At 46.5% G+C, this 24,503-nt stretch overlaps 2 protein-coding genes across 2 annotated transcripts in view; both read left to right on the top strand.

The window, feature by feature from the left end:
* nudcd2 (NudC domain containing 2) overlaps positions 1-6,364 on the top strand; it is a 7,697-nt gene extending 1,333 nt beyond the window's left edge. Inside the window, exons 2-5 of the mRNA XM_055643344.1 lie at positions 2,331-2,521; positions 3,273-3,321; positions 3,881-4,032; positions 5,205-6,364. Of these exons, the coding sequence (XP_055499319.1) occupies positions 2,333-2,521; positions 3,273-3,321; positions 3,881-4,032; positions 5,205-5,288 (474 nt within the window). The 5' untranslated portion in view covers positions 2,331-2,332 and the 3' untranslated portion in view covers positions 5,289-6,364. The remainder of the gene's footprint in view (positions 1-2,330; positions 2,522-3,272; positions 3,322-3,880; positions 4,033-5,204) is intronic.
* A 3,228-nt stretch (positions 6,365-9,592) lies between these two features.
* Positions 9,593-23,082, top strand: sra1 (steroid receptor RNA activator 1). The gene is made up of 5 exons (XM_055643342.1): positions 9,593-9,705; positions 15,632-15,760; positions 16,659-16,873; positions 18,059-18,167; positions 22,358-23,082. The coding sequence occupies exons 1-5, from the start codon at positions 9,681-9,683 to the stop codon at positions 22,531-22,533; spliced, it is 654 nt and encodes a 217-aa protein (XP_055499317.1). The 5' UTR covers positions 9,593-9,680; the 3' UTR covers positions 22,534-23,082.
* The last annotated feature ends 1,421 nt before the right edge of the window (positions 23,083-24,503 follow it).

Raw genomic sequence — 24,503 nt, 5'->3', positions numbered from 1 at the left:
TACCCCTGGCAGTGTGATCCCAGCACCCCTGGCAGTGTGATCCCAGCACCCCTGGCAGTGTGATCCCAGCACCTCCAGTGTGATCCCAGCACCCCTGGCAGTGTGATCCCAGCACCTCTTGGCAGTGTGATCCCAGCACCCCTGGCAGTGTGATCCCAGCACCCCTGGCAGTGTGATCCCAGCACCTCTGGCAGTGTGCAGTGGCAGTGTGATCCCAGCACCCCTGGCAGTGTGATCCCAGCACTCCTGGCAGTGTGATCCCAGCACCCCTGGCAGTGTGATCCCAGCACCCCTGGCAGTGTGATCCCAGCACCCCTGGCAGTGTGATCCCAGCACCCCTGGCAGTGTGATCCCAGCACCCCTGGCAGTGTGATCCAGGCACTTTGGCCTTCATCAGTCCAGAGTATTGAGTTGGGAGGACATGTTGCAGTTGTATGAGACGTTGGTGAGACCGCATTTAGAATATTGTGTTCAGTTCTGGGCATCATGTTATATGAATTATGTTGTCAAGCTTGAAATTGATTGACTGATTGAACGATACAACATGAACACGGACTCTTTGGCCGACCTAGTCCACACTGCCATTATTCACCCACTCACACTAGCTACATATTATCCCATCCACTTTTACATCCACTCTTTACACACTGGGGCCAATTCATAGACAAATCAAATCATAGATTACAGCCTGGAAACTGGCCCTTCAGCCTAACCTGCCCACACCGGCCAACATGTCCCATCTACACTAGTTCCACCTGCCTGCATTTGGCCCATATCCCTCTAAACTTGCCCTATCCATGAACCTGTCTAAATATTTCTTAAAACTTATCATATTGTACATATATACATATTGTACATAATACAAATACAATCGAGGTATGTGTTATCTTAACACAATAGATTGATTAGTGCGGGTGTCAGGGGTTATGTAGAGAAAGCTGGAGAATGGGGTTAAGAGGGAAAGTTTGATTGCTTCGCCCAACACCTCTGCTCGGTTCAAGTCAAGTCAAGTTTATTTGTCACATACACATACGAGATGTGCAGTGAAATGAAAGTGGCAATGCTCGCGGACTTTAGTGCAAAAGACAAACAACCAAACAAACTATAAACACAATCATAACACACATATTCTTTTACATAATAAATAATGGAAGGAAAAACGTTCTGTAGAGTTAGTCCCTGGTGAGATAGGCGTTTACAGTCCGAATGGCCTCTGGGAAGAAACTCCTTCTCAACCTCTCCGTTCTCACCGCATGGCAACGGAGACGTTTGCCTGACCATAGCAGCTGGAACAGTCCGTTGCAGGGGTGGAAGGGGTCTCTCATGATATTGTTGGCTCTGGAGTTGCACCTCCTGATGTATAGTTCCTGCAGGGGGGCAAGTGAAGTTCCCATAGTGCGTTCGGCCGAACGCACTACTCTCTGCAGAGCCTTCTTGTCCTTGGCAGAGCAATTCCCAAACCAGATGGAAATGTTCCCGGCCAAGATGCTTTCCACCGCCGCTGCGTAGAAGCACTGGAGGATCCTCGGAGACACTCTGAATTTCCTCAATTGCCTGAGGTGGTAAAGGCGCTGCCTTGCCTTACTCACGAGTGCTGAGGCGTGTGATGCCCATGTCATATCCTCGGAGATGTGGACTCCCAGATATTTAAAACAGTTCACCCTATCCACAGGATCCCCATTTATCCTCAATGGAGTGTACGTCCTTGGATGATGTGCCCTCCTAAAGTCCATGATCAGCTCCTTCATTTTTTTGATGTTCAAGAGGAGGCTGTTATCCTGGCACCCGAGTGGTAGATCAGCCACCTCCTCCCGGTAGGCCTTCTCGTCGTTGTCTGAGATCAGGCCCATTCATGCTAACCAACCTGATCTCCCAGTGGCCCAGCACTCTCATTCCGAATCCAACCTTTCTGCCCTGGGCCTCCTCCATGGCCAGAGTGAGGACCACCGTAAATTGGAGGAGCAGCACCTCATATTTCGCTTGGGCAGTTTACACCCCAGCGGTACGAACATTGACTTCTCCACTTTGATGTAGTCCCTTCTTTCTGGCTCCTTTCCCTCCCCTCCCCCCCTACATCAGCCTGATGATGGGCCTTGACCCGAAACATCACCTATTCCTTTGCTCCATAGATGTTGCGTCACCCGCTGAGTTTCTCCAGCATTTTTGTCTACGATCAACCATGATTGAATGGTGGAGTAGATGGGCCGAATGGCCTAATTCTACTCCGATCGTTGTGAACTTATGATCTTATGATATAGTGATGTTCCAGTAACAATTACAATGTTCCAGTGCAATACTAAAAAGCTTTTCGATGTCCGTTTATTTTTAAGTCATGTCAGTTCATTTTGAAGAGAGAAGTGGGATTGTGCCCTGCAAGACTCCATGGGGTGAATGGTATCAAACTATGGAAGACGTCTTTATCGATGTCCGCGTCCCACTTGGAACCTCTGCAAAAGACATTACGTGTAAGCTGAGCAGTAAAGAGATTGCCTTGTCAGTCAAAGGGAACGTCATACTGAAGGTAAATGGATCTCTTAACGTTTATGGTTCCAACACTGACTAATCAACCCTTTTATCTTCAGTTGAAATTATAACCTACTTGCTTTTTTATTGGAATATGAACTTGTCCTCTGTTAATAAACCTGCCATTTTATCTCCTTCGTTCGGTTATTATTGTCACGTGTACAAGAATACTGTGAATAATTTTGTTTGCGTGTTATTCAGTCACAGAAAAGACTAGGCATGATCACACACTTGGGCAGCCTACAGCCCAGTGACTTCAAGCAACAGCGGCATTCCTCTCTCTCCATCCCACCCCCACCCAAGTTGCACCAGCTTCTCGTTTTCACCCAACAAACAGCTATCTATGGCCTTTCCTTTATCATCGTTACTATTTTGCATGTCTTTCATTCATTGTTCTTTATCTCTCCACATCACCGTCTATATCTCTTGTTTCCCTTATCCCTAACCAGTCTGTAGAAGGGTCTTCACCCGAAACGTCACCTATTCCTTCGCTCCATAGATGCTGCCTCACCCGCTGAGTTTCTCCAGCATTTTTGACTACCTTCGATTTTTCCAGCATCTGCAGTTCTTTCTTAACCGTTTGAGCAAACTATACCACTTGCTGCTCTTGACGTGGAAACTGTACAGTTTGCTAATATTTGCTGCAAAGAATTTCTTTGCGTTGCAGGAAGACCAGGAGTTTGTTTATTTTAAACGAGATCCTGCTTGTGTGCTGCACACTGGATAACAAGTGTATCTTACTGTTTCAGGGTAAACTTTATGGGTCCACTATTGCAGATGAAGGAACCTGGACATTAGGTAGGCAGTCACTCCAGGATTTCATCTTCAACACTAATCTTTTATGTTTGTGCTTCACAAAAAACAGTAAAAATCATGTGTATAAAATCATGAGAGGAATAGATCGGGTAGACGCACAGAGTCTCTTGCCCAGAGTAGGGGAATCGAGGAGTAGAGGACATAGGTTCAAGGTGAAGGGGGAAAGATTTAATAGGAATCTGAGGAGGTAACGTTTTCACACAAAGGGTGGTGGGTGAATGGAACGAGCTGCCAGAGGATGCAGTTGAGGCTGGGACTATCCCAACATTTAAGAAACAGACAGGTACATGGAGAGGACAGGTTTAAAGGGATATGGACCACACGTGGGCAGGTGGGACTAGTGTAGCTGGGACAGGTTGGCCGGTCTGGGCAAGTTTGGCCGAAGGGCATGTTTCCACTCTGTAACACTCTGAGTTTTTCAGAATATGTCCTGTCTTTAAATAAATACAATGAAAGTCAAAAATGTAATTTGAAGAAGACTCTTATTGTTATCCATCTCACCCCCCCCCCCCCCCACCCCCCCCCATGTGCTGGGTGGTAGAGGATAATAAACAGGTATCCATTGTGTTGATGAAGAGTAATCGGGAAGCTGGCAACTGTTGGTCTTCACTACTGGAAGGACAGTACCACGCCGACCCTCTGGTGCAGGACGAGATGCAGAAGAAGCTCACACTCGAGAGGTTCCAGCGCGAGGTGAGCAACTCCAACAACAATTTCCTGCGTGCTTGTGGGCAGCAAACAATAGATCTCATCAGATTCGTCAAGCAAAGACTATTGTCTTGTGTCTTAAAGTATAATGCAAAGGAAATGTAAAATTGTTAACCTGCTCTCCATCTTATTGAAACATATAAGATTATTATGGGTTTGGACACGCTAGAGGCAGGAAACATGTTCCCGATGTTGGGGGAGTCTAGAACAGTTTAAGAATAAGGGGTAGACCATTTAAAGTCAAAGTCAATGTCAGTTTTATTCGTCACATGCACCCAAAGGTGCAGTGAAATGAACGGAGATGAGGAAAAACCTTTTCACCCAGAGAGTTGTGAATCTGTGGAATTCTCTGCCACAGAAGGAAGTGGAGGCCAATTTTCTGGATGCTTTCAATAGAGAGTTAGATAGAGCTCTTAAAGATAGCGGAGTCGGGGGATATGGGAAGAAGGCAGGAACGGGGTACTGATTATGGTTGATCAGCCATGATCACAGTGAATGGCGGTGCTGGCTCGCAGGGCCAAATGGCCTACTCCCGCTCCGATAGTCTATTGTCACATGTACCAAGGGACAGTGAAAAGCTTTTGTTGTGTGCTATCCAGTCAGCAGAAAGACAGTACATGATTACAATCGAGCCATTTACTGTGTACAATACATGATAAGGGAACAACATTTAGTGCAAGGTAAAACCAGCCAAGTCCAGTCAAGGATAGTCCGAGGTAGATAGTAGTTCAGCACTGTTCTCTAGTTGTGGTAGGATGATTCAGTTGCCTGATAATAGCTGGGAAGAAACTCCCTGAATCTGGAGGTGTGCGTTTGTTTTCACACTTCTGTACTTCTTGCCCGAAGGGAGAGGGGAGAAGAGGGAGTGACCGGGGTGCGACTGGTCCATGGATGGAGCTGTTCTCAAACCAAGCCTTGATGCATCCTGTTAAAATGCTTTCTATGTGTATAAGCAAAAACAAATAGTATAAGCTACAGTTTTGTTCTATATTCCTTCTTTTGATCATCTTCCTGTTATGTAATTTGAAGATCCCCAGCTGTAGATGTAGATTGGAGATGACATTGCCATCTGTGATTAGTCTTGCTACAGAAGCACTAACATTGGTTGAAGGTATAACATGAATCATCCAAACCTAACTCACTCTCTTTCTCCACAGCATCCCGGCTTTGACTTCAGTGGGGCTGACATTTCTGGAAACTATAGCGGTGGAGGCCCAGATTTCTCCAATCTGGGCAAGTGAAGACAACTCGAATGTGAAGAGAGTGGTTGCCTTATTTCATGTGGACTCTGAGAGGAGCCGAGTGCAGAATGCCAGCCAGGTGGTTGAAGTGCCTGAAGGAGTTAATGGGCCAGAAGCTGCGGAGAGAACGATGATTTCATGCTGTTGTCCACGCAGAAACACCACCGTGGTTTGTGACACCAATCCCCTCAAACCACTCCGATTTGTGCTGCTCTGCCATCAACCTCGGGTCATTAGGGCCTCCACAGAGTTTTAAAACACTGCTGGATTTGTGCTGTAAATACGAATGTTTAAATGCAAATGTAAGTTAAAGTTGCAGCGTAAGGGATTTGTCAATGGGTTCATTAATAGACCAGATGTTTCATTCAACCTCAAGAGTTTAGAAAGGAACAGTTGACACTCTTGTTTCACCCCTGCTGATAGTATTTTGTCCTGAAAGTTTAAAAATAGCCGGCTTTTCTTCATTTCTGCCTTTTACCTGCTATTCCACGTCTAATTTGCCTTCTCATTGATTTATTTTCATCGCCCGTGATTAGCTTTGCTCTGGGTCTTCACCCTTAAAGGATTCATCTGCACAAAAATGATCGAACCAAAATCAGAGGCAAACACAAGTGCTGGAGGCAGGGACTGATCAAGTCAGGTGGTATCTGTGGAGGGAATGGACGGACAAACTGTCAGCTTGGGACCCGTCTTCAGAACCAAAGTTAGTGCTTTTTGTTTTGTGAGGGTTCTGCGTTAAACAACAAAACTATCAGAAAATAACAGGGGACTCTGGAGCGAAGTAATAGGTGACGTTTCGTGTCGAGACCCTTCTTCAGACATCACCTATTCCTTCGCTCCATAGATGCTGCCTCACCTGCTGAGTTTCTCCAGCATTTTTGTTGACCTTTGATTTTTCCAGCACCTGTAGTTCCTTCTTAACCAGATAATAAGGGGGAATCTTGTACGATTTAGCCAACTGTAACAATAGATTCTAGTTCCCATTGTGTAGGGAAGGTTGAGTGAACATGGCCCATTCCTTCACTGGACCATTTGTCTGTGGATATAGCTGTGGAAAGGTGCGGGGGGGGGGGGGGGAGTAGCCCCCGTCCCCCCGACCCCCCCCCCCCCCCCCCCCCCCACTGCCCCATCAGCCAAACCTGTTTCTGTCTGACCACATTTCATTGTTTGGAATGAATTGTCCCAATAATGCCACCTCACCTCTCTTGTATTTCCAGCATTTTGTGATTTAAAAAAACTTAATTGAAATCTAAAAGGTAATGTAAAATTCCAACCTAAGTTGTAGAAACATAGACAATAGGTGCAGGAGTAGACCATTCGGCCATTCGAGCCAGCACCACCCTCCAATGTGATCATGGCTGATCATTTGCAATCAGTACCCCGTTCCTGCCTTCTCCCCATATCCCTTGATGCCGTTAGCCTAAGAGCTCTATCTAACTCTCTCTTGAAAACATGCGTTGAATTCGCCTCCACTGCCTTCTGTGGTAGAGAATTCCACAGATTCACATCTCTGGGTGAAAAAGGTTTTTCTCATCTCAGTTCTAAATGGCCGACCCCTTATTCTTAAACTGTGGCCACTGGTTCTGGACTCCCCCAACATTGGGAACATTTTTCCTGCATCTACCCTGTCCAATCCCTTAATAATTGTATATGTCTCTAAAGATCCCCTCTCATCCTTCTGAACTCCAGTGAATACAAGCCCAGTCGACCCATTCTCTCATCATATGTCAGTCCCGCCATACCGGGAATTAACCTGGTGAACCTACGCTGCACTCCCTCAATAGCAAGAATGTCCTTCCTCAAATTACGAGACCAAAACTGCACACAATACTCCAGGTGTGGTTTCACCAGGGCCCTGTACAACTGCAGTAGGACCTCCTTGCTCCTAAACTAGAATCCTATCGCAATGAAGGACAACATGCCATTTGGTTTCTTCACTGCCTGCTGTAGACTGAGAGAGACCCCTATCCAGCAAATTCTGGGCCACTAGATACATGGACATTAAAATGTATTTTATTGCTTCAAAAATAAATGTTTTGCAGAAATGTTTGTGTGCATTTGATTTCTTTGCTGTATGATAGGATTACAAACAGCAGTGTAGGGAATGGGTGGTACAGATGGTGGCTGGGCTCCATGGGGAAGTGACGGCCCAACATGACGCCGAGCTTCTGGAGAGAGGCAGGAGCTGCACTAATGCAGCTAGGTGGTTGGGTGGAAACATTTGTTGAATTAACATTGGATTAATAGGTTTGTATAATGGGAAAGGCAGCACCCCCAGCGAAGGGGTGCACTGTGGTTGGGTGATGCATCTCTATGTCCTCCAGCAACGTGCTGGAGGAGCTCAGCGGGTCAGGCAACATCTGGGGGGAACGGAGAGACAATGTTTCGGGGCGAGACCCTTCTTCACACCCGAAACATGTCCTGTCCATTCCCTTCACAGATCTTGCCTGACCCGCTGAGTTCCTCCAACACTTTTATGTTTTGCTCAAGATTCCGGCATCTGCAGTTTCTTGTGTCTCTATTCTTCTTCAGTTCTCCACCCTAGTGAATTGTTCCAGCTATGTCATTGAGGAAGGACATCCTTGTGATTGAGGCAGTGCAGCGTAGGTTCACGAGATTGATCCCTGGGATGGCGGGACTGTCTTATGAGGAAAGATTGAAAAGACTAGGGTTGTATTCACTGGAGTTTAGAAGGATGAGGGGAGATCTTATAGAGACATATAAAATTATAAAAGGACTGGACAAGCGAGATGCAGGAAAAATGTTCCCAATGTTGGGCGAGTCCAGAAGGGGCCACAGTTTAAGAATGGATGGATTTAAGAGAGAGTTAGATAGAACTCTAAGGGCTAGTGGTGTCAAGGGATATGGGGAGAAGGCAGGCACGGGTTATTGATTGGGGACGATCAGCCATGATCACAATGAATGGCGGTGCTGGCTCGAAGGGGCGAATGGCCTCCTCCTGCACCTATTTTCTATGTTTCTATGAATATATTTGAAGAGGAGAATATATTGTTAAAAGAGTGAGGAGTGTGGGTGAGTGGAGAGCTGCCTTAAGAGAAGTTGGGATCATAGGCAGATCACGCATAGCCTTATTTCAGTGAGAGTTGGGTTAAGGAGGAGTTGGGACCTTGGGCAGATCAGACATGGTACAACTCAATGGAAGATAGACACAAAATACTGGAGTAACTCAATGAGACAGGCAGTATCTCTGGAGAGAAGGGACGGGTGACGTTTCGCGTTGAGTCCCTTCTTCAGACCTGTTCTTCAGATGCTGCCTGAGTCTGGCCCGCTGAGTTAGTCCCGCACTTTGTGTCCACCTTTGGTTTTAACCAGCATCTTCCTACAGAGCTACTGCAGGGGAACTTGTTGGGAACTTGTGCAGCTGAGATATGCTTCAACTCAGTGGGACCTAGGGTAGATCAGACATGGCCCGACTGAAGGACAGAGTTGTGCTTCAGGGATGCGGTGAATCCATGATTGGTGTGGCGGAGTTACATTAAGGAGGCAGGAGAATGGGGTTGGGAGGGAGAGATGGAGCAGCCATGGTTGAATGTTGGAGTAGGCTTGATGGGCAGAATCAAAGATCTTATAGCGGAGCAAGATAGGCTACTCCTGCTAAATGCAATGGACTGACGTGTAGTACGCTATGGAGGGGATCATGGGCATTTTTCCACGCCCATTTTAGCAACCTGAGCCTACCTAACCCGACCCGACTCGCACTGTAATCAATGTTGCGGGGCAACAGTTTGTGTGGGTCAGATTCATAAATCTGTCAGTTCAAACTTCTTGTCAAGAATAAAATTTGATTCTGGTAATTGTCTTTTTTAATGTTTTTTAAATCATTTCTTTTTAAATGGCTCACAAACAGTGTTTGAGTTGATTTTGTAGTAACCGGAATCGACCCGACTCGCAGGGTGATTGACAGGGGGGGACTTTTTGTGCGTGATATAGGGTTAGATTCATAATTCAATTAGTTCATAATTCTGTTGATTCTTGTTAAGGAATAAAATGTTTATAAACACACATACATGAAAATTATATAAATGTATATAACACACACAATTATATTTCTTCTAATCCAATAATGAACTTTATTTCAGACTAGACAAGGGACATTAAATAAGAAACATTGTAAATAAGAAACATTGTCTTGGGGCACTCTCTCTCCCCGCTGCTTCGCTCTAAGATCTTTGGGCAGAATGGCCCAGATGATGCAATGGCGACTCCCCACCGTCGCTGGGAGGAGCAGCGCTGTTGCAGCCTCTACGTCACGGGCCCTGACAACAGGCGGCGCCGTGACGGCAGGGGCGGGGCGGGGATGACGTCACGCGCGGCCGGACCTGACGTCGCGACGCCGGAAGCCGGATCCGGTGAAGCGGTGGCGGGGGAGAAATGTCCGACTTGTTCGTCAAACCCGGTGGGTGGGGGATGGGGGATGGGGAGGGGAGAGGGGGAGGGGTGGAGAGGGAGAGGGGAGAGAGGGGGAGAGAGAAGAGGTGAGAGAGAAGGGGAGAGAGAGGGGGGGGTAGGGGGGAGGGGGAATAGGGGGAGAGGGAGAGAGAGGGGGGAGAGAGAGAGGGAGGGGGGAGAGAGGACTACACACCACTAGGACGGAGAACCTGTGTGGGGAGGGGGAGAGAGGGGGGGGGGGGGGGAGGGGGAGAGAGGGGGAGGAGGGGGAGAGAGGGAGGGAGGGAGAGAGAGAGGGAGAGGCGGGGGAGGGAGAGGGAGAGAGAGGAGGAGAGAGAGAGGTTGTGAGAGAGTGAGAGGAGGGGGGAGAGAGAGGGGAGGGAGAGGGGGGGGGAGGGGGATAGAGGGAGATACAGAGGGGGGGAGATAGAGAGACAGTGTGTAACTGTGACGTGTGTGTGTGTAACTGTGACGTGTGTGTGTAACTGTGACGTGTGTGTCTAACTGTGACGGGTGTGTGTGTAACTGTGACATGTGTGTGTGTAACTGTGACGTGTGTGTGTAACTGTGACGTGTGTGTGTGTAACTGTGACGTGTGGTGTGTGTAACTGTGACGTGTGTGTGTGTAACTGTGACGTGTGTGTGTGTAACTGTGACGTGTGGTGTGTGTAACTGTGACGTGTGTGTGTGTGTGTAACTGTGACGTGTGTGTGTGTAAACTGTGACGTGTGTGTGTGTAACTGTGACGTGTGTGTGTCTAACTGTGACGTGTGTGTGTCTAACTGTGACGTGTGTGTGTGTAACTGTGACGTGTGTGTGTGTAACTGTGACGTGTGTGTGTGTAACTGTGACGTGTGTGTGTAACTGTGACGTGTGTGTGTGTAACTGTGACGTGTGTGTGTAACTGTGTGACGTGTGTGTGTAACTGTGACGTGTGTGTGTAACTGTGACGTGTGTGTAAACTGTGACGTGTGTGTGTCTAACTGTGACGTGTGTGTAACTGTGACGTGTGTGTGTGTAACTGTGACGTGTGTGTGTGTAACTGTGACGTGTGTGTGTGTAACTGTGACGTGTGTGTGTGTAACTGTGTGTGACGTGTGTGTCTAACTGTGACGTGTGTGTGTCTAACTGTGACGTGTGTGTGTAACTGTAAACTGTGACGTGTGTGTGTAACTGTGACGTGTGTGTGTAACTGTGACGTGTGTGTGTCTACTGTGACGTGTGTGTGTAACTGTGACGTGTGTGTGTAACTGTGACGTGTGTGTGTAACTGTGACGTGTGTGTCTAACTGTGACGTGTGTGTCTAACTGTGACGTGTGTGTCTAACTGTGACGTGTGTGTCTAACTGTGACGTGTGTGTGTGTAACTGTGACGTGTGTGTCTAACTGTGACGTGTGTGTCTAACTGTGACGTGTGTGTCTAACTGTGACGTGTGTGTCTAACTGTGACGTGTGTGTGTGTAACTGTGACGGTGTGTGTCTAACTGTGACGTGTGTGTCTAACTGTGACGTGTGTGTGTAACTGTGACGTGTGTGTGTAACTGTGACGTGTGTGTGTGTAACTGTGACGTGTGTGTGTCTAACTGTGACGTGTGTGTCTAACTGTGACGTGTGTGTGTGTAACTGTGACGTGTGTGTGTGTAACTGTGACGTGTGTCTAACTGTGACTGTGTGTGTGTGTGTGTGTGTGTGTGTACTGTGACGTGTGTCTAACTGTGACGTGTGTGTGTGTAACTGTGAGGTGTGTGTCTAACTGTGACGTGTGTGTCTAACTGTGACGTGTGTGTGTGTAACTGTGACGTGTGTGTGTGTGTAACTGTGACGTGTGTGTGTGTAACTGTGACGTGTGTCTAACTGTGACGTGTGTGTGTAACTGTGACGTGTGTGTGTGTAACTGACGTGTGTGTGTAACTGTGACATGTGTGTGTAACTGAGGGGTGTGTGTGTAACTGTGGCGTGTGTGTGTGTAACTGTGAGGGGTGTGTGTGTGTGACGTGTGTGTGTAACTGTGATGTGTGTGTGTATCTGTGACGTGTGTGTAACTGTGACGTGTGTGTGTAACTGTGACGTGTGTGTCTAACTGTGACGTGTGTCTAACTGTGACGTGTAACTGTGACGTGTGTCTAACTGTGACGTGTGTGTCTAACTGTGACGTGTGTGTGTGTAACTGTGACGTGTGTGTGTGTAACTGTGACGTGTGTGTCTAACTGTGACGTGTGTGTCTAACTGTGACGTGTGTGTCTAACTGTGACGTGTGTGTGTGTAACTGTGACGTGTGTGTGTGTAACTGTGACGTGTGTGTGTAACTGTGACGTGTGTGTGACAGTGACTGTGACGTGTGTCTAACTGTGACGTGTGTGTGTGTAACTGTGACGTGTGTGTAACTGTGACGTGTGTGTGTAACTGTGACGTGTGTCTGTCTGTGAGGGGTGTGTGTATCTGTGACGTGTGTGTGTGTAACTGTGACGTGTGTGTGTAACTGTGACGTGTGTGTAACTGTGACGTGTGTGTGTAACTGTGACGTGTGTGTGTGTAACTGTGACGTGTGTGTGTGTGTAACTGTGTGTGTGTGTGTCTAACTGTGACGTGTGTGTGTGTAACTGTGACGTGTGTGTGTGTAACTGTGACGTGTGTGTGTGTAACTGTGACGTGTGTGTCTAACTGTGACGTGTGTGTGTAACTGTGACGTGTGTGTGTAACTGTGACGTGTGTGTGTGTAACTGTGACGTGTGTCTAACTGTGACGTGTGTGTGTAACTGTGACGTGTGTGTGTGTAACTGTGACGTGTGTGTGTGTAACTGTGACGTGTGTGTCTAACTGTGACGTGTGTGTACTGTAACTGTGACGTGTGTGTGTGTGTGTAACTGTGACGTGTGTGTGTGTAACTGTGACGTGTGTGTGTAACTGACGTGTGTGTGTGTAACTGTGACGTGTGTGTGTGTAACTGTGACGTGTGTGTGTGGTAAACTGTGACGTGTGTGTGTAACTGTGACGTGTGTGTCTAACTGTGACGTGTGTGTAACTGTGACGTGTGTGTAACTGTGACGTGTGTGTGTAACTGTGACGTGTGTGTGTAACTGTGACGTGTGTGTGTAACTGACGTGTGTGTATCTGACGTGTGTGTGTGTAACTGTGACGTGTGTGTGTAACTGTGACGTGTGTGTGTGTAACTGACGTGTGTGTCTAACTGTGACGTGTGTGTGTGTAACTGTGACGTGTGTGTGTGTAACTGTGACGTGTGTGTGTGTAACTGTGACGTGTGTGTGTGTAACTGAGACGTGTGTGTCTAACTGTGACGTGTGTGTGTGTAACTGACGTGTGTGTCTAACTGTGACGTGTGTGTGTAACTGTGACGTGTGTGTGTAACTGTGACGTGTGTGTGTAACTGTGACGTGTGTGTGTGTGTAACTGTGACGTGTGTCTAACTGTGACGTGTGTGTGTGTAACTGTGACGTGTGTGTGTGTGTAACTGTGACGTGTGTGTGTGTAACTGTGACGTGTGTGTCTAACTGTGACGTGTGTGTGTAACTGTGACGTGTGTGTAACTGTGTGACGTGTGTGTGTGTAACTGTGACGTGTGTCTAACTGTGTACGTGTGTGTGTGTAACTGTGACGTGTGTCTAACTGTGACGTGTGTGTGTAACTGTGACGTGTGTGTGTGTAACTGTGACGTGTGTGTGTAACTGTGACGTGTGTGTGTGTAACTGTGACGTGTGTGTAACTGTGATGTGTGTGTGTAACTGTGTGTGTGTGTAACTGTGACGTGTGTGTGTAACTGTGACGTGTGTGTGTAACTGTGACGTGTGTGTGTAACTGTGACGTGTGTGTGTAACTGTGACGTGTGTGTGTAACTGTGACGTGTGTGTGTAACTGTGACGTGTGTGTGTGTAACTGTGACGTGTGTGTCTAACTGTGACGTGTGTGTCTAACTGTGACGTGTGTCTAACTGTGACGTGTGTGTGTAACTGTGACGTGTGTGTGTGTAACTGTGACGTGTGTGTGTGTAACTGTGACGTGTGTCTAACTGTGACGTGTGTGTGTAACTGTGACGTGTGTGTGTGTAACTGTGACGTGTGTGTGTGTAACTGTGACGTGTGTCTAACTGTGACGTGTGTCTAACTGTGACGTGTGTGTGTAACTGTGACGTGTGTGTGTGTAACTGTGACGTGTGTGTGTGTAACTGTGACGTGTGTCTAACTGTGACGTGTGTGTGTGTAACTGTGACGTGTGTGTCTAACTGTGACGTGTGTGTGTAACTGTTACGTGTGTCTAACTGTGACGTGTGTGTGTAACTGTGACGTGTGTGTCTAACTGACGTGTGTGTGTAACTGTGACGTGTGTGTGTAACTGTGACGTGTGTGTGTCTAACTGACGTGTGTGTGTGTAACTGTGACGTGTGTGTGTAACTGTGACGTGTGTGTGTAACTGTGACGTGTGTGTAACTGACGTGTGTGTGAGTGTGACGGGTGTGTGTGACTGTGACGTGTGTGTGTAACTGTGTCGTGTGTGTATCTGTGACGTGTGTGTGTGTAACTGTGACGTGTGTATGTGTAACTGTGACGTGTGTGTGTAACTGTGACGTGTGTGTGTAACTGTGACGTGTGTGTGTAACTGACGTGGTGTGTGTAACTGACGTGTGTGTAAACTGTGACGTGTGTGTGTAACTGTGACGTGTGTGTAACTGTGACGTGTGTGTGTAACTGTGACGTGTGTGTCTAACTGTGACGTGTGTCTAACTGTGACGTGTGTGTGTGTAACTGTGACGTGTGTGTGTCTAACTGTGACGTGTGTGTGTAACTGTGACGTGTGTGTGTAACTGTGACGTGTGTGTGTGTAACTGACGTGTGTGTGTGTAACTGTGACGTGTGTGTGTGTAACTGACGTGTGTGTGTAACTGTGACGTGTGTGTGTAAACTGACGTGTGTGTGTAACTGTGACTTGTGTGTGTGCAACTGACGTGTGTGTGTAACTGTGACGTGTGTGTGTGCAACTGACGTGTGTGTCTAACTGTGACGTGTGTATGTAACTGTGACGTGTGTGTGTAACCGTGACGTGTGTGTAACTGACGTGTGTGTGTGTAACTGACGTGTGTGTGTCTAACTGTGACGTGTGTGTGTAACTGTGACGTGTGTGTGTCTAACTGTGACGTGTGTGTGTGTAACTGTGACGTGTGTGTCTAACTGTGACGTGTGTGCAACTGACGTGTGTGTGTAACTGACGTGTGTGTGTGTAACTGACGTGTGTGTGTAACTGTGTGTGTGTAACTGTGACGTGTGTGTGTGTAACTGTAACTGTGTGTGTGTAACTGTGACGTGTGTGTAACTGTGACGTGTGTGTGTAACTGTGACGTGTGTGTCTAACTGTGACGTGTGTGTGTGTAACTGTGACGTGTGTGTGTAACTGTGACGTGTGTGTGTGTAACTGACGTGTGTGTGTAACTGTGACGTGTGTGTGTAACTGTGACGTGTGTGTGTGTAACTCTGACGTGTGTGTGTGTAACTGACTGACGTGTGTGTGTGTGTAACTGTTGCGTGTGTGTGTGTAACTGTGACGTGTGTGTGTGTAACTGACGTGTGTGTGTGTAACTGACGTGTGAGTGTAACTGACGTGTGTGTGTAACTGTGACGTGTGTGTGTAACTGTGACGTGTGTGTCTAACTGACGTGTGTGTGTAACTGTGACGTGTGTGTGTAACTGTGACGTGTGTATGTAACTGTGACGTGTGTGTGTAACTGTGACGTGTGTGTGTAACTGTGACGTGTGTGTGTAACTGACGTGTGTGTGTAACTGTGACGTGTGTGTAACTGTGACGTGTGTATGTAACTGTGACGTGTGTGTGTAACTGTGACGTGTGTGTGTGTAACTGTGACGTGTGTGTCTAACTGTGACGTGTAACTGTGACGTGTGTGTCTAACTGACGCTGCTTTGTCATCAGGGAACCAGGAGCGCGGCTGGAATGACCCTCCCCAGCTGTCGTACGGTTTGCAAACTCGAGCACAGATTGGTCAAAGGAAACCACTGCTCACAAAGAGAGTGGCAGCACCCCAGCTGGAAGCACCTAAAGGTGAGCACCCATCACCAGGTGACACTTGCCGCTAAAGAGATGGATCAAGTAGCAAACTACTGTTTGTGTCACAAGTCTGTTACTGTCGCATGGAATCGACAGCACTGTGGGTTCTATTTAAATCTTTCATGGGTTCTAAAATTATTAGTATTTTTATTCAGATCATAAACCTTTACCAGAACTATATTGCTGGGAGTTTTCAGCATAAATGTAGCTTTAATTTTTAGCGAATATCTGTCTACCTGTAACTTTGGTTCCCCTACACGTCACTGCTCCAAATAGCAGAATGATCAGGAAATGCCTGACTAACCTTTAGTCTCCCATTGCGAGACACACAACAGTAAGTTGATAACTTTTACCATGTTCCATTTGTCACGTGAGAGCAAGTGTCTGCTTTCTGCTCCGTGTTTCCTTTGCAAAGTAGAACAGTGCATTGGCTCTCGTGCCCAGACTGGTCCTGCCAAACACCATGCCAAGTTCAACACAGTTGTGTTTTCGCCAGGTGAAGGATAACACGACCAGCTATCCTCTGGCAGCTTCATTTAACAATATTACTTCATTCGGAGACATTAGATGTTAGTGGGATAGCTTAGTTTAGAGATACAATGCAGAAACAGGCCCTTCGGCCCACCGAGTCCACACCAACCAGCGATCCCCGCACATTAACACTCTCCTACACACACTAGGGACAATTTACAATTATACCAATCCAATTAACCTACAGATCTATACGTCTTTAGAGTGTGGGAGGAAACCGGAGATCTCGGAGAAAACCCACGCAGGTCACGGGGAGAACGTACAAACTCCGTACAGACAGCGCCCGTAGTCGGGATCTCTGGTTATCAAATAACTTTAGTTCCAAATGGCAGGCTACTAAAAGATTGTATTGTTCCTGCAGTTTGTGGAGCGGCTGGAGTTCCTCCTGCATTAACACCGCCTGGCAGTTCCATAGCCGGTCAGAGTAGGCTGGCGCCTCCACCCAAACTTCCCAGTGTGTCGCTCCCATGCAAACCTGCGCTCAGCACTGCAGCCGCTGATGATTGCAACGTCAATGTGGACGAGGTTTTAGCTCCACTGAATAAAACGCTGGAGGCTTGCAGGACGTCAGTGAAGGTAATGCAGGCATTGAAACATATTGGAACAGGAGGAGGCTATGTGTACTAAGATGCCGTCAGAACCCTCGTTTGCATGCTCTCCAGTCAAACCAAGCCATACGTGAGTCCAATCAAGCCGTACATAACTAAGTACAACAGGTGTTGTAAAGGGAAACATCATATAGAAGGTGTGATGGTTCATGAGTGTTTACATAAGACAGTGCAGGACAAAGAATGGTCAACTCAAAACGTCACCCAATCCTTCTCCTGAGACGCTGCCTGTCCCCCTGAGGCACTCCAGCATTTATGTCTCACAGGATTATGTCTGCACTAAACATGATGCCAAGACCACCTTTTATCTGCCCACACATAATACATGTCCCCCCCCTTCCCTTCATCCTTTCCTCGTCTCTTCAACACTACTATCGTATCTGTCTCCCCACCACTGCTGACCCCCACCCTCGGCACTCACCACCCTCTGTGTCGAAAAAATATGAGATGGAGTGATAACCCAACATATTCTGATCAAGAGCAAGGGACATGACTGTTTCAGTGATCAATGCCCTTTTACATTTTCAAGAATGAACCAAAACACTGAGCATAAGTTGACTGTCTACAGTGGACACCGATAGCAGCAATGTCACAACATTTGGAGATTTTAAAAATGGGATTAAAAGTCTGCAATTTATCCCATCAGGTAAAGCATAGAAAGAAGTTTCATTTGACACCTAATTCACTTTCATATCTTCAGTATTAAAGTACAAAAGTTATGGCCATTTTCATACTCTAAAATGATGGACTATCTACAGTGGACACTGATGAATTGCAACAAAAATTTTCACTTTAAATCAACAAAGCCAACATTTAACATTTCTGTTTTTAAACGATTGTTTGAGAGCTGCTGATATCACATAATTATCGCAATATTATGCATGCTCAGTTTAGTTCAGAGATCCAGCGCGGAAACAGGTCCTACGGCCCACCGAGTCCGTGCCGACCAGCGATCACCCCGTACACTAGCATGTCCTGCACACTGTGGAGTTAACCTACAAACCTGTACGTCTTTGTTGTGTGGGTGGAAACCGGTGCACCCGGAGAAAACCCACGCAGGTCACGTGGAAAACGTAAGAATTCAGAAATCTTTTAATACTTGACTAGAACGGGTGATAATTGATAGTTTTATTTTGTTACATTTTCTGTACAGAAACAAGTTTGTGATGATATCGGCAAACGTCTAACAATGCTGCAGGAGATGTGGCAGAACGGGAAGCTGTCTGCATCAGTGCAAAGGAGGATGCTGCTGCTTGCACAGGGTAATCCACTTCTAGTGTCTAGTGTCTTACAATATTATGTTTCATAAAGTCTACAGTGCATTCAGAAAGTATCACACCCCGTCACTTGTTCCACGTTTTGTTACGTTACAGCCTTATTCTAAAATGGATTCAATTCTTTTTTTTATATCATTAATCTACACACAATACCCCAGAATGAAGAAGCGAAAACAGATGTTTAGAAATTTTTGCAAAGTAATTAAACATAAATAACTGAAATATCACATTTACTTTAGTATTCAGACCCGTTGCTATGACACTCAAAATTGAGCTTTGGTGCATCATGTTTCCATTGATTATCCTTGAGATGTTTCTACAACTTAATTAGAATCCACCAGTGGTAAATTAAATGGATTTTAATACTTTCTGAATGAACTGTATGTTTGAAGCTGCTCTGTAATTGTATGTTTGGCTTCTACAAGTAGAAGTGACCTGTAATTCAGTGTAAATGAGCACTATTTTGTTTGACTCAATGTTGCTCTGAAGTTTTTAGTATATAGAAACATAGAAACATAGAAATTAGGTGCAGGAGTAGAGGCCATTCGGCCCTTCGAGCCTGCACCGCCATTCAATATGATCATGGCTGATCATCCAACTCAGTATCCCGTACCTGCCTTCTCTCCATACCCTCTGATCCCCTTAGCCACAAGGGCCACATCTAACTCCCTCTTAAATACAGCCAATGAACTGGCCTCGACTACCTTCTGTGGCAGAGAGTTCCAGAGATTCACCACTCTCTGTGTGAAAACATCAGGGCCAGTTTAGTTCAGAGATACAGCGCAGAAACAGGCCCTTCGGCCCAGCAAGTCCACATCGACCAGCGATCCCCGCACATTAAGGGCCTGTCCCACTTGCTGAACATTTCAAATTCCAGCGGCGACAAAACAAATGTTGCGACATTTGAAAAAAAAACTTGCATCGATATGTTGTCACTCTGCAACTTTGTCGGTGACCTGATACATCAGCCAATGTTGCTGACAGTCGCTGAGAAAATCGCCAAGTGGCACAGGCCCTTAACACTATCCCACACACACACTAGGGAAAATCTACATTTATACCAAGCCAATTAACCTACAAACCCGCACGTCTTTGGAGTGTGGGAGGAAACTGAAGATCTCGGAGAAAATTCACATAGGTCACGGGGAGAACGTACAGACAGCAACCGTAGTCGGGATTGAACCCAGGTCTCTAGCGCTGCAAGCGTAGTAAGGCAGCATCTCTACCACTGACTGTCTATCCCATCTATGCCTCTCATAATTGTATATACTTCTATCAAAGCAATAAAGCTGACGGCACCTGGTTTACGTGGGTGGAACCAGCCCAATTACAAACCAGGCCTGAGCCTGCTTAGCCTCTAAGGTCAGTGAAGATCAGACATTTTCAAGCTAATGTGGCCAGTTGTCACCACTGCAGATCCTCATGTCTCCAGCAGTTCTGCATTCTCTATAGTAAGGTCTTGCATGTTTAGTTGCTGTTATATAGGGACAAGTGATATAAACAAGCTGGCCTACAAACAAATCAGCTAAATCTTTGATTTACTAACTTGATTGATCAACTGAAGCCCTTGGCTTATTTCTCGATCAAAATCAGTGACTGTTTCTGACATTCAGCAGCATTGAAATTATTCAATGTAAAAAACTTCTGGCCTTTGTCATGAGAAATGAAGAGACATTTTTTCACACAGCGCTTCGTTCAAATATTCCATTGATTTATTCATTCATCTTTTTGACACAAGTCACAATTTTAATCAATTGATTTACTTTCTGAATGGAACAAAACCTAAGGCTCAATTTCCATGCTTGACTTCAGGTGGTGGCTGGAATAAAGAGTTGCAAGACAATAGACAATAGGTGCAGGAGGAGGCCATTCAGCCCTTCAAACCAGCACCGCCATTCAATGTGATCATGGCTGATCATCCACAATCAGTACCCCGTTCCTGCCTTCTCTCCATATCCCTTAACTCTGCTATCCTTAAGAGCTCTATCTAACTCTCTCTTGAAAGCATCCAGAGAACCGGCCCTCTGAGGCAGAGAATTCCACAGACTCACAGCTCTCTGCGTGAAAAAGTGTTTCCCCGTCTCCGTTCTAAATGGCCAACCCCTTATTCTTAAACTGTGGCCTCTGGTTCTGGACTCCCCCAACATCGGGAACTTGTTTCCTGCCTCTAGCGTGTCCAAACCCTTAATAATCTTATATGTTTCAATAAGATTCCCTCTCATCCTTCTAAACTCCAGAGTGTACAAGCCCAGCTGCTCCATTCACTCAGCATATGATAGTCCCGCCATCCCGGAAATTAACCTGGTGAACCTACGCTGCACTCCCTCAATAGCAAGAATGTCTTTCCTCAAGTTTGGAGACCAAAACTGCACACAATAATCCAGGTGTGGTCTCACTAGGGCTCTGATATAGAGCAAGGAGCAAAGAAGTCCTCTTGCAGTTCTTTCCTTCTTGCTCTGTATCAGAGCAAAGAACTGCTCCTATACTCCTTGTGTTATGAAGGAGTTGTATAATGTTGTATCTTCACACAGCACTAGTTGCAGACCTGGTTGCAACACTGTGGGAGGGATGTGGTTGCTCTGGAGAAAGAGTGGAGGAGATTCACCGGGACATTGGATGGATTGGAGGGCTTTAGGTGTGGGGAGAGGTTGGATAAGCTGGGCTTGCTTTCCCAGGAGCAAAGGAGACTAATGGGTGATCTGGTGGGAATAAGCCATAGATAGGATCATCAGAATCTCTTTTCTGGGTTAGTATTTTGTACCGAGCGGACGAATTCAGTTCAACTGAAATATCATGGAAATGCAAACAGGAAATGTAGGAGACAGGCAGGCAGGCAGCCGGGCAGTGAGTGTACACCAAGAAACACAGTTAAGGCTTTAGGCCAAAAACCTTTCAACAAGTGAACTCTCTTTCTCTTTCCACAGATGCTGCCTGATTTGTGGTTTGAGCATTTATTGTTTTTCTTTTTGTTTTCCAACATTTTCAGTTTTCAATTAAGGGCCTGTCCCACTTGCGCGACTTTTTCGGTGACTGCCGGCACCCGTCATAGGTCGGCGAAAATGTTCAACGTGTTGAAAATCCAGCGGGGACCAGAAAAACGCTACGACTCTTTGGGCGACTGAGGAGACGACTCACGACCGTACAGGCGACATGTCGCGGGGTGAAGCCCGTACGGTCGTGTGTAGTCGCCCAAAGAGTCGTACCTTGTTCTGGTCGCCGCTGGATTTTCAACATGATGAACATTTTCGGCGACCTGCAGCGACCTATGACGGGTGCCGGCAGTCACCGAGAAATTCACGTAAGTGGGACAGGCCCTTTACTGTTGAAGTAATATTCAACTCTTCAATTACAACGTTGACTTGAATATTTTATGAGATAGAGGTCTGGCACAAGAAACTGCAGATGCTGGAATCTTGAGCAAAACAACAACGTGCTGGAGGAACCCAGCGGGTCAGGCAGCATCTGCGGAGGGAAATTAACAGACGGTGGTTTGGGTTGGGGCCCTTTTGCAGACCTGAAACGCCTTTGGTCCATTTCCTCCATTAGAAGTATAACTTATATTGTCCAGAGATCTGCAAATCAAACACTTCAAGCTCAAGTTTCTTATAGAAACTTACAAAATTCTTAAGGGGTTGGACAGGCTAGATGCAGGAAGATTGTTCCCGATGTTGGGGAAGTCCAGGACAAGGGGTCACAGCTTAAGGATAAGGGGGAAATCCTTTAAAACTGAGATGAGAAGAACTTTTTTCACACAGTGAGTGGTGAATCTCTGGAACTCTCTGCCACAGAGGGTAGTCGAGGCCACAGTTCATTGGCTATATTTAAGAGGGAGTTAGATGTGGCCCTTGTGGCTAAGGGGATTAGGGGGTATGGAGAGAAGGCAGGTACGGGATACTGAGTTGGATGATCAGCCGTGATCATATTGAATGGCGGTGCAGGCTCGAAGGGCCGAATGGCCTACTCCTGCACCTAGTTTCTATGTTTCTATGTAATATAGACACAAAATGCTGGAGTAACTCAGCGGGACAGGCAGCATCTCTGGAGAGAAGGAATACTGTAGGTGACGTTCAAGCTAATGTTCTTGTAAGTTAAACTTGTTTGAATTCAGTTGTGCCTGATGGCTGAAGTGTGTTGTGATCACTAACACTGTAGACCATGTGCCACTTGTGTTACAGCGATGGCGAGCTGCCGGTGGGATGCTGCTGATGAGCTGCACAGATCTCTAATGGTCGACCACGTGAATGAGGTGGGACAGTGGATGGTGGGAGTGAAACGGCTGATCGCTGAAACCAAAAACCTGCCACACGAGCTGACCGCTGATGTTGCCCCGGAGACGGAGTCAGGGAACTGAGACGCTGAACAGTGTTACGGGGGGGGGGAACAGGACCATCAGTGCCGGCTCGATGGGCCAAATGGCCTCCTCCTGCACCTAGTTTCTAATTATTTTAAATGGAGAATCCGGTCGGGAACAAAATGATCAGAGCGTGATTGCAAGAATCAATAGAACGCTGGTCTCTGGTGTGTGTGCGGTGAGCAAGAATGATAGCTTGTATTGGTGCTGCACTCTCTCTCTCTCTCTCTCTCTCTCTCTCTCTCCCAAGGCTTGTCGAGCTTCTAAAGCACTTTGGTGTCTGGACGACAGACCTGGCTTTCCCCAGGGCGTTCCCCAGTCTCCGCGGGCTGTGGGGAGCTGCAGTTGTCGGGCTCACTTCAGCTGCTCAGTGTGGACACCAAGCACACGTGTACACTTCACGTTTTATCTGCCGCCGCTCTCCTTGCCACAAACACCTCGTGGACTCTCACATTTCACCCACATCGGTTGAAGTGGACTTGCTGTGTGGATTTTATAAACTATGAATTTATTTTTTTGAAAACATTATTAAATCTTCAAGGTGAAATATCTCTAGGTTTGCTCAATGTCTTTCAGTTTGTCCAGTAACTGATATTGGGACACATTCACATGTATTAGGAAAGTACCGAATGCTTATGAAGAATGCTGGAGTATTAATATTCTTTACTAAGAGGTTGGTGAATCTTGGTCCCTGGCCCTTCAAAATATTACAAATGGAATTTAAACTGAAGGTGACGGAGGGTGGACTTTAGAAACCTGGAATTCATTGCCGTCAATGGATATTTTTAAGGCGGAGATTGATTGATTCCTGATTAGTGCGGGTGTCAGGGTGTCAGGGGTCAAGGCAGGAGAATGGGGCTGAGAGGGAATGATACATCAGCCATGATTGAATGGCAGAGTAGACGTGATGGGCCGAATGGCCTAATTCTGCTCCGATCGCTTCCAATGGACAATGATCAACGTTCCACATCATGACAAAGTTCGGACCGCACATTACTTTGTGGAAAAGTGATCATTAATAAGTGCAATTATTGTACTTTTCCATTTCTACCTTCGATCTAGTCTCCCCGGATATTTATTCCATAATCATAAAATTGCATTGTGTTCCTTTCCTCCCGGGAGTTTCTTATTCTGAGAGTCCAATCCACAAGGTGACTGTCAGTACTGACAAACTGGTACATGTTCCAGCAAGCCATTCGTATCGTTCTGGACCATGGTTGGAGGTCATCTGCTCCCTGAACTGTAGTCCACATCTTCAATCCTTGCCAAGAACAACAATCTTTTTTCCCAAAGCTAGACAACAATGCTGGAGAAACTCAGCGGCTGAGGAATAGGGGACCTGAAACGTCACCTATTCCTTCGCTCCATAGACGCTGCCTCACCCGCTGATATTTTGTCCACCTTTGATTTTTCCAGCATCTGCAGTTCTTTCTTAAACATGTTCTATTTCAAGATTCTTTAATTGTCTTAGGGCTAAAGGAATCAAGGGATATGGGGGGAAAAGAGGGAACGGGGTACTGATTTTAGATGATCAGCCATGAATATATTGAATGTCGGTGCTGGCTCGAAGGGCCGAATGGCCTACTCCTGCACCTATTTTGCTATGTTCTGTCTTTGATAGAGTCATAAACCTACAATTGAGCTCTATTACAACTTTGACCAAGCATTTGAAATTAAAATGGTATCTGGATGAAATTGATCACATTACTGCAACAAAGAATTTGTAAAACATGTGGCTGGTTGTTTAGTTTTTTCATATGCATGCAATTCCGTGGGCAAAAATGCCAAGTGCCAATCATACACATTTGAGCCAGAGTAGCGAAAGATCAGCAAGCCTTTGGGTGGGGAGATGAAACAAGCCTTACCTCATCCTCATGCATGCCTTGCAGGAGAATCCACACTTGATCACAACCTCAACTGGGATTGGTTAACATGGGAGAAAATGGACCTTGTATGTACTCTATCAAAAT

This window comes from Leucoraja erinacea, chromosome 11 (genome assembly GCF_028641065.1).
Source record: "Leucoraja erinacea ecotype New England chromosome 11, Leri_hhj_1, whole genome shotgun sequence".
In the NCBI taxonomy this organism is placed as follows: Eukaryota; Metazoa; Chordata; class Chondrichthyes; order Rajiformes; family Rajidae; genus Leucoraja; species Leucoraja erinaceus.
The sequence above is the reverse complement of the archived record's forward strand: the minus strand, read 5'-3'. Positions and strand labels throughout refer to the sequence as shown.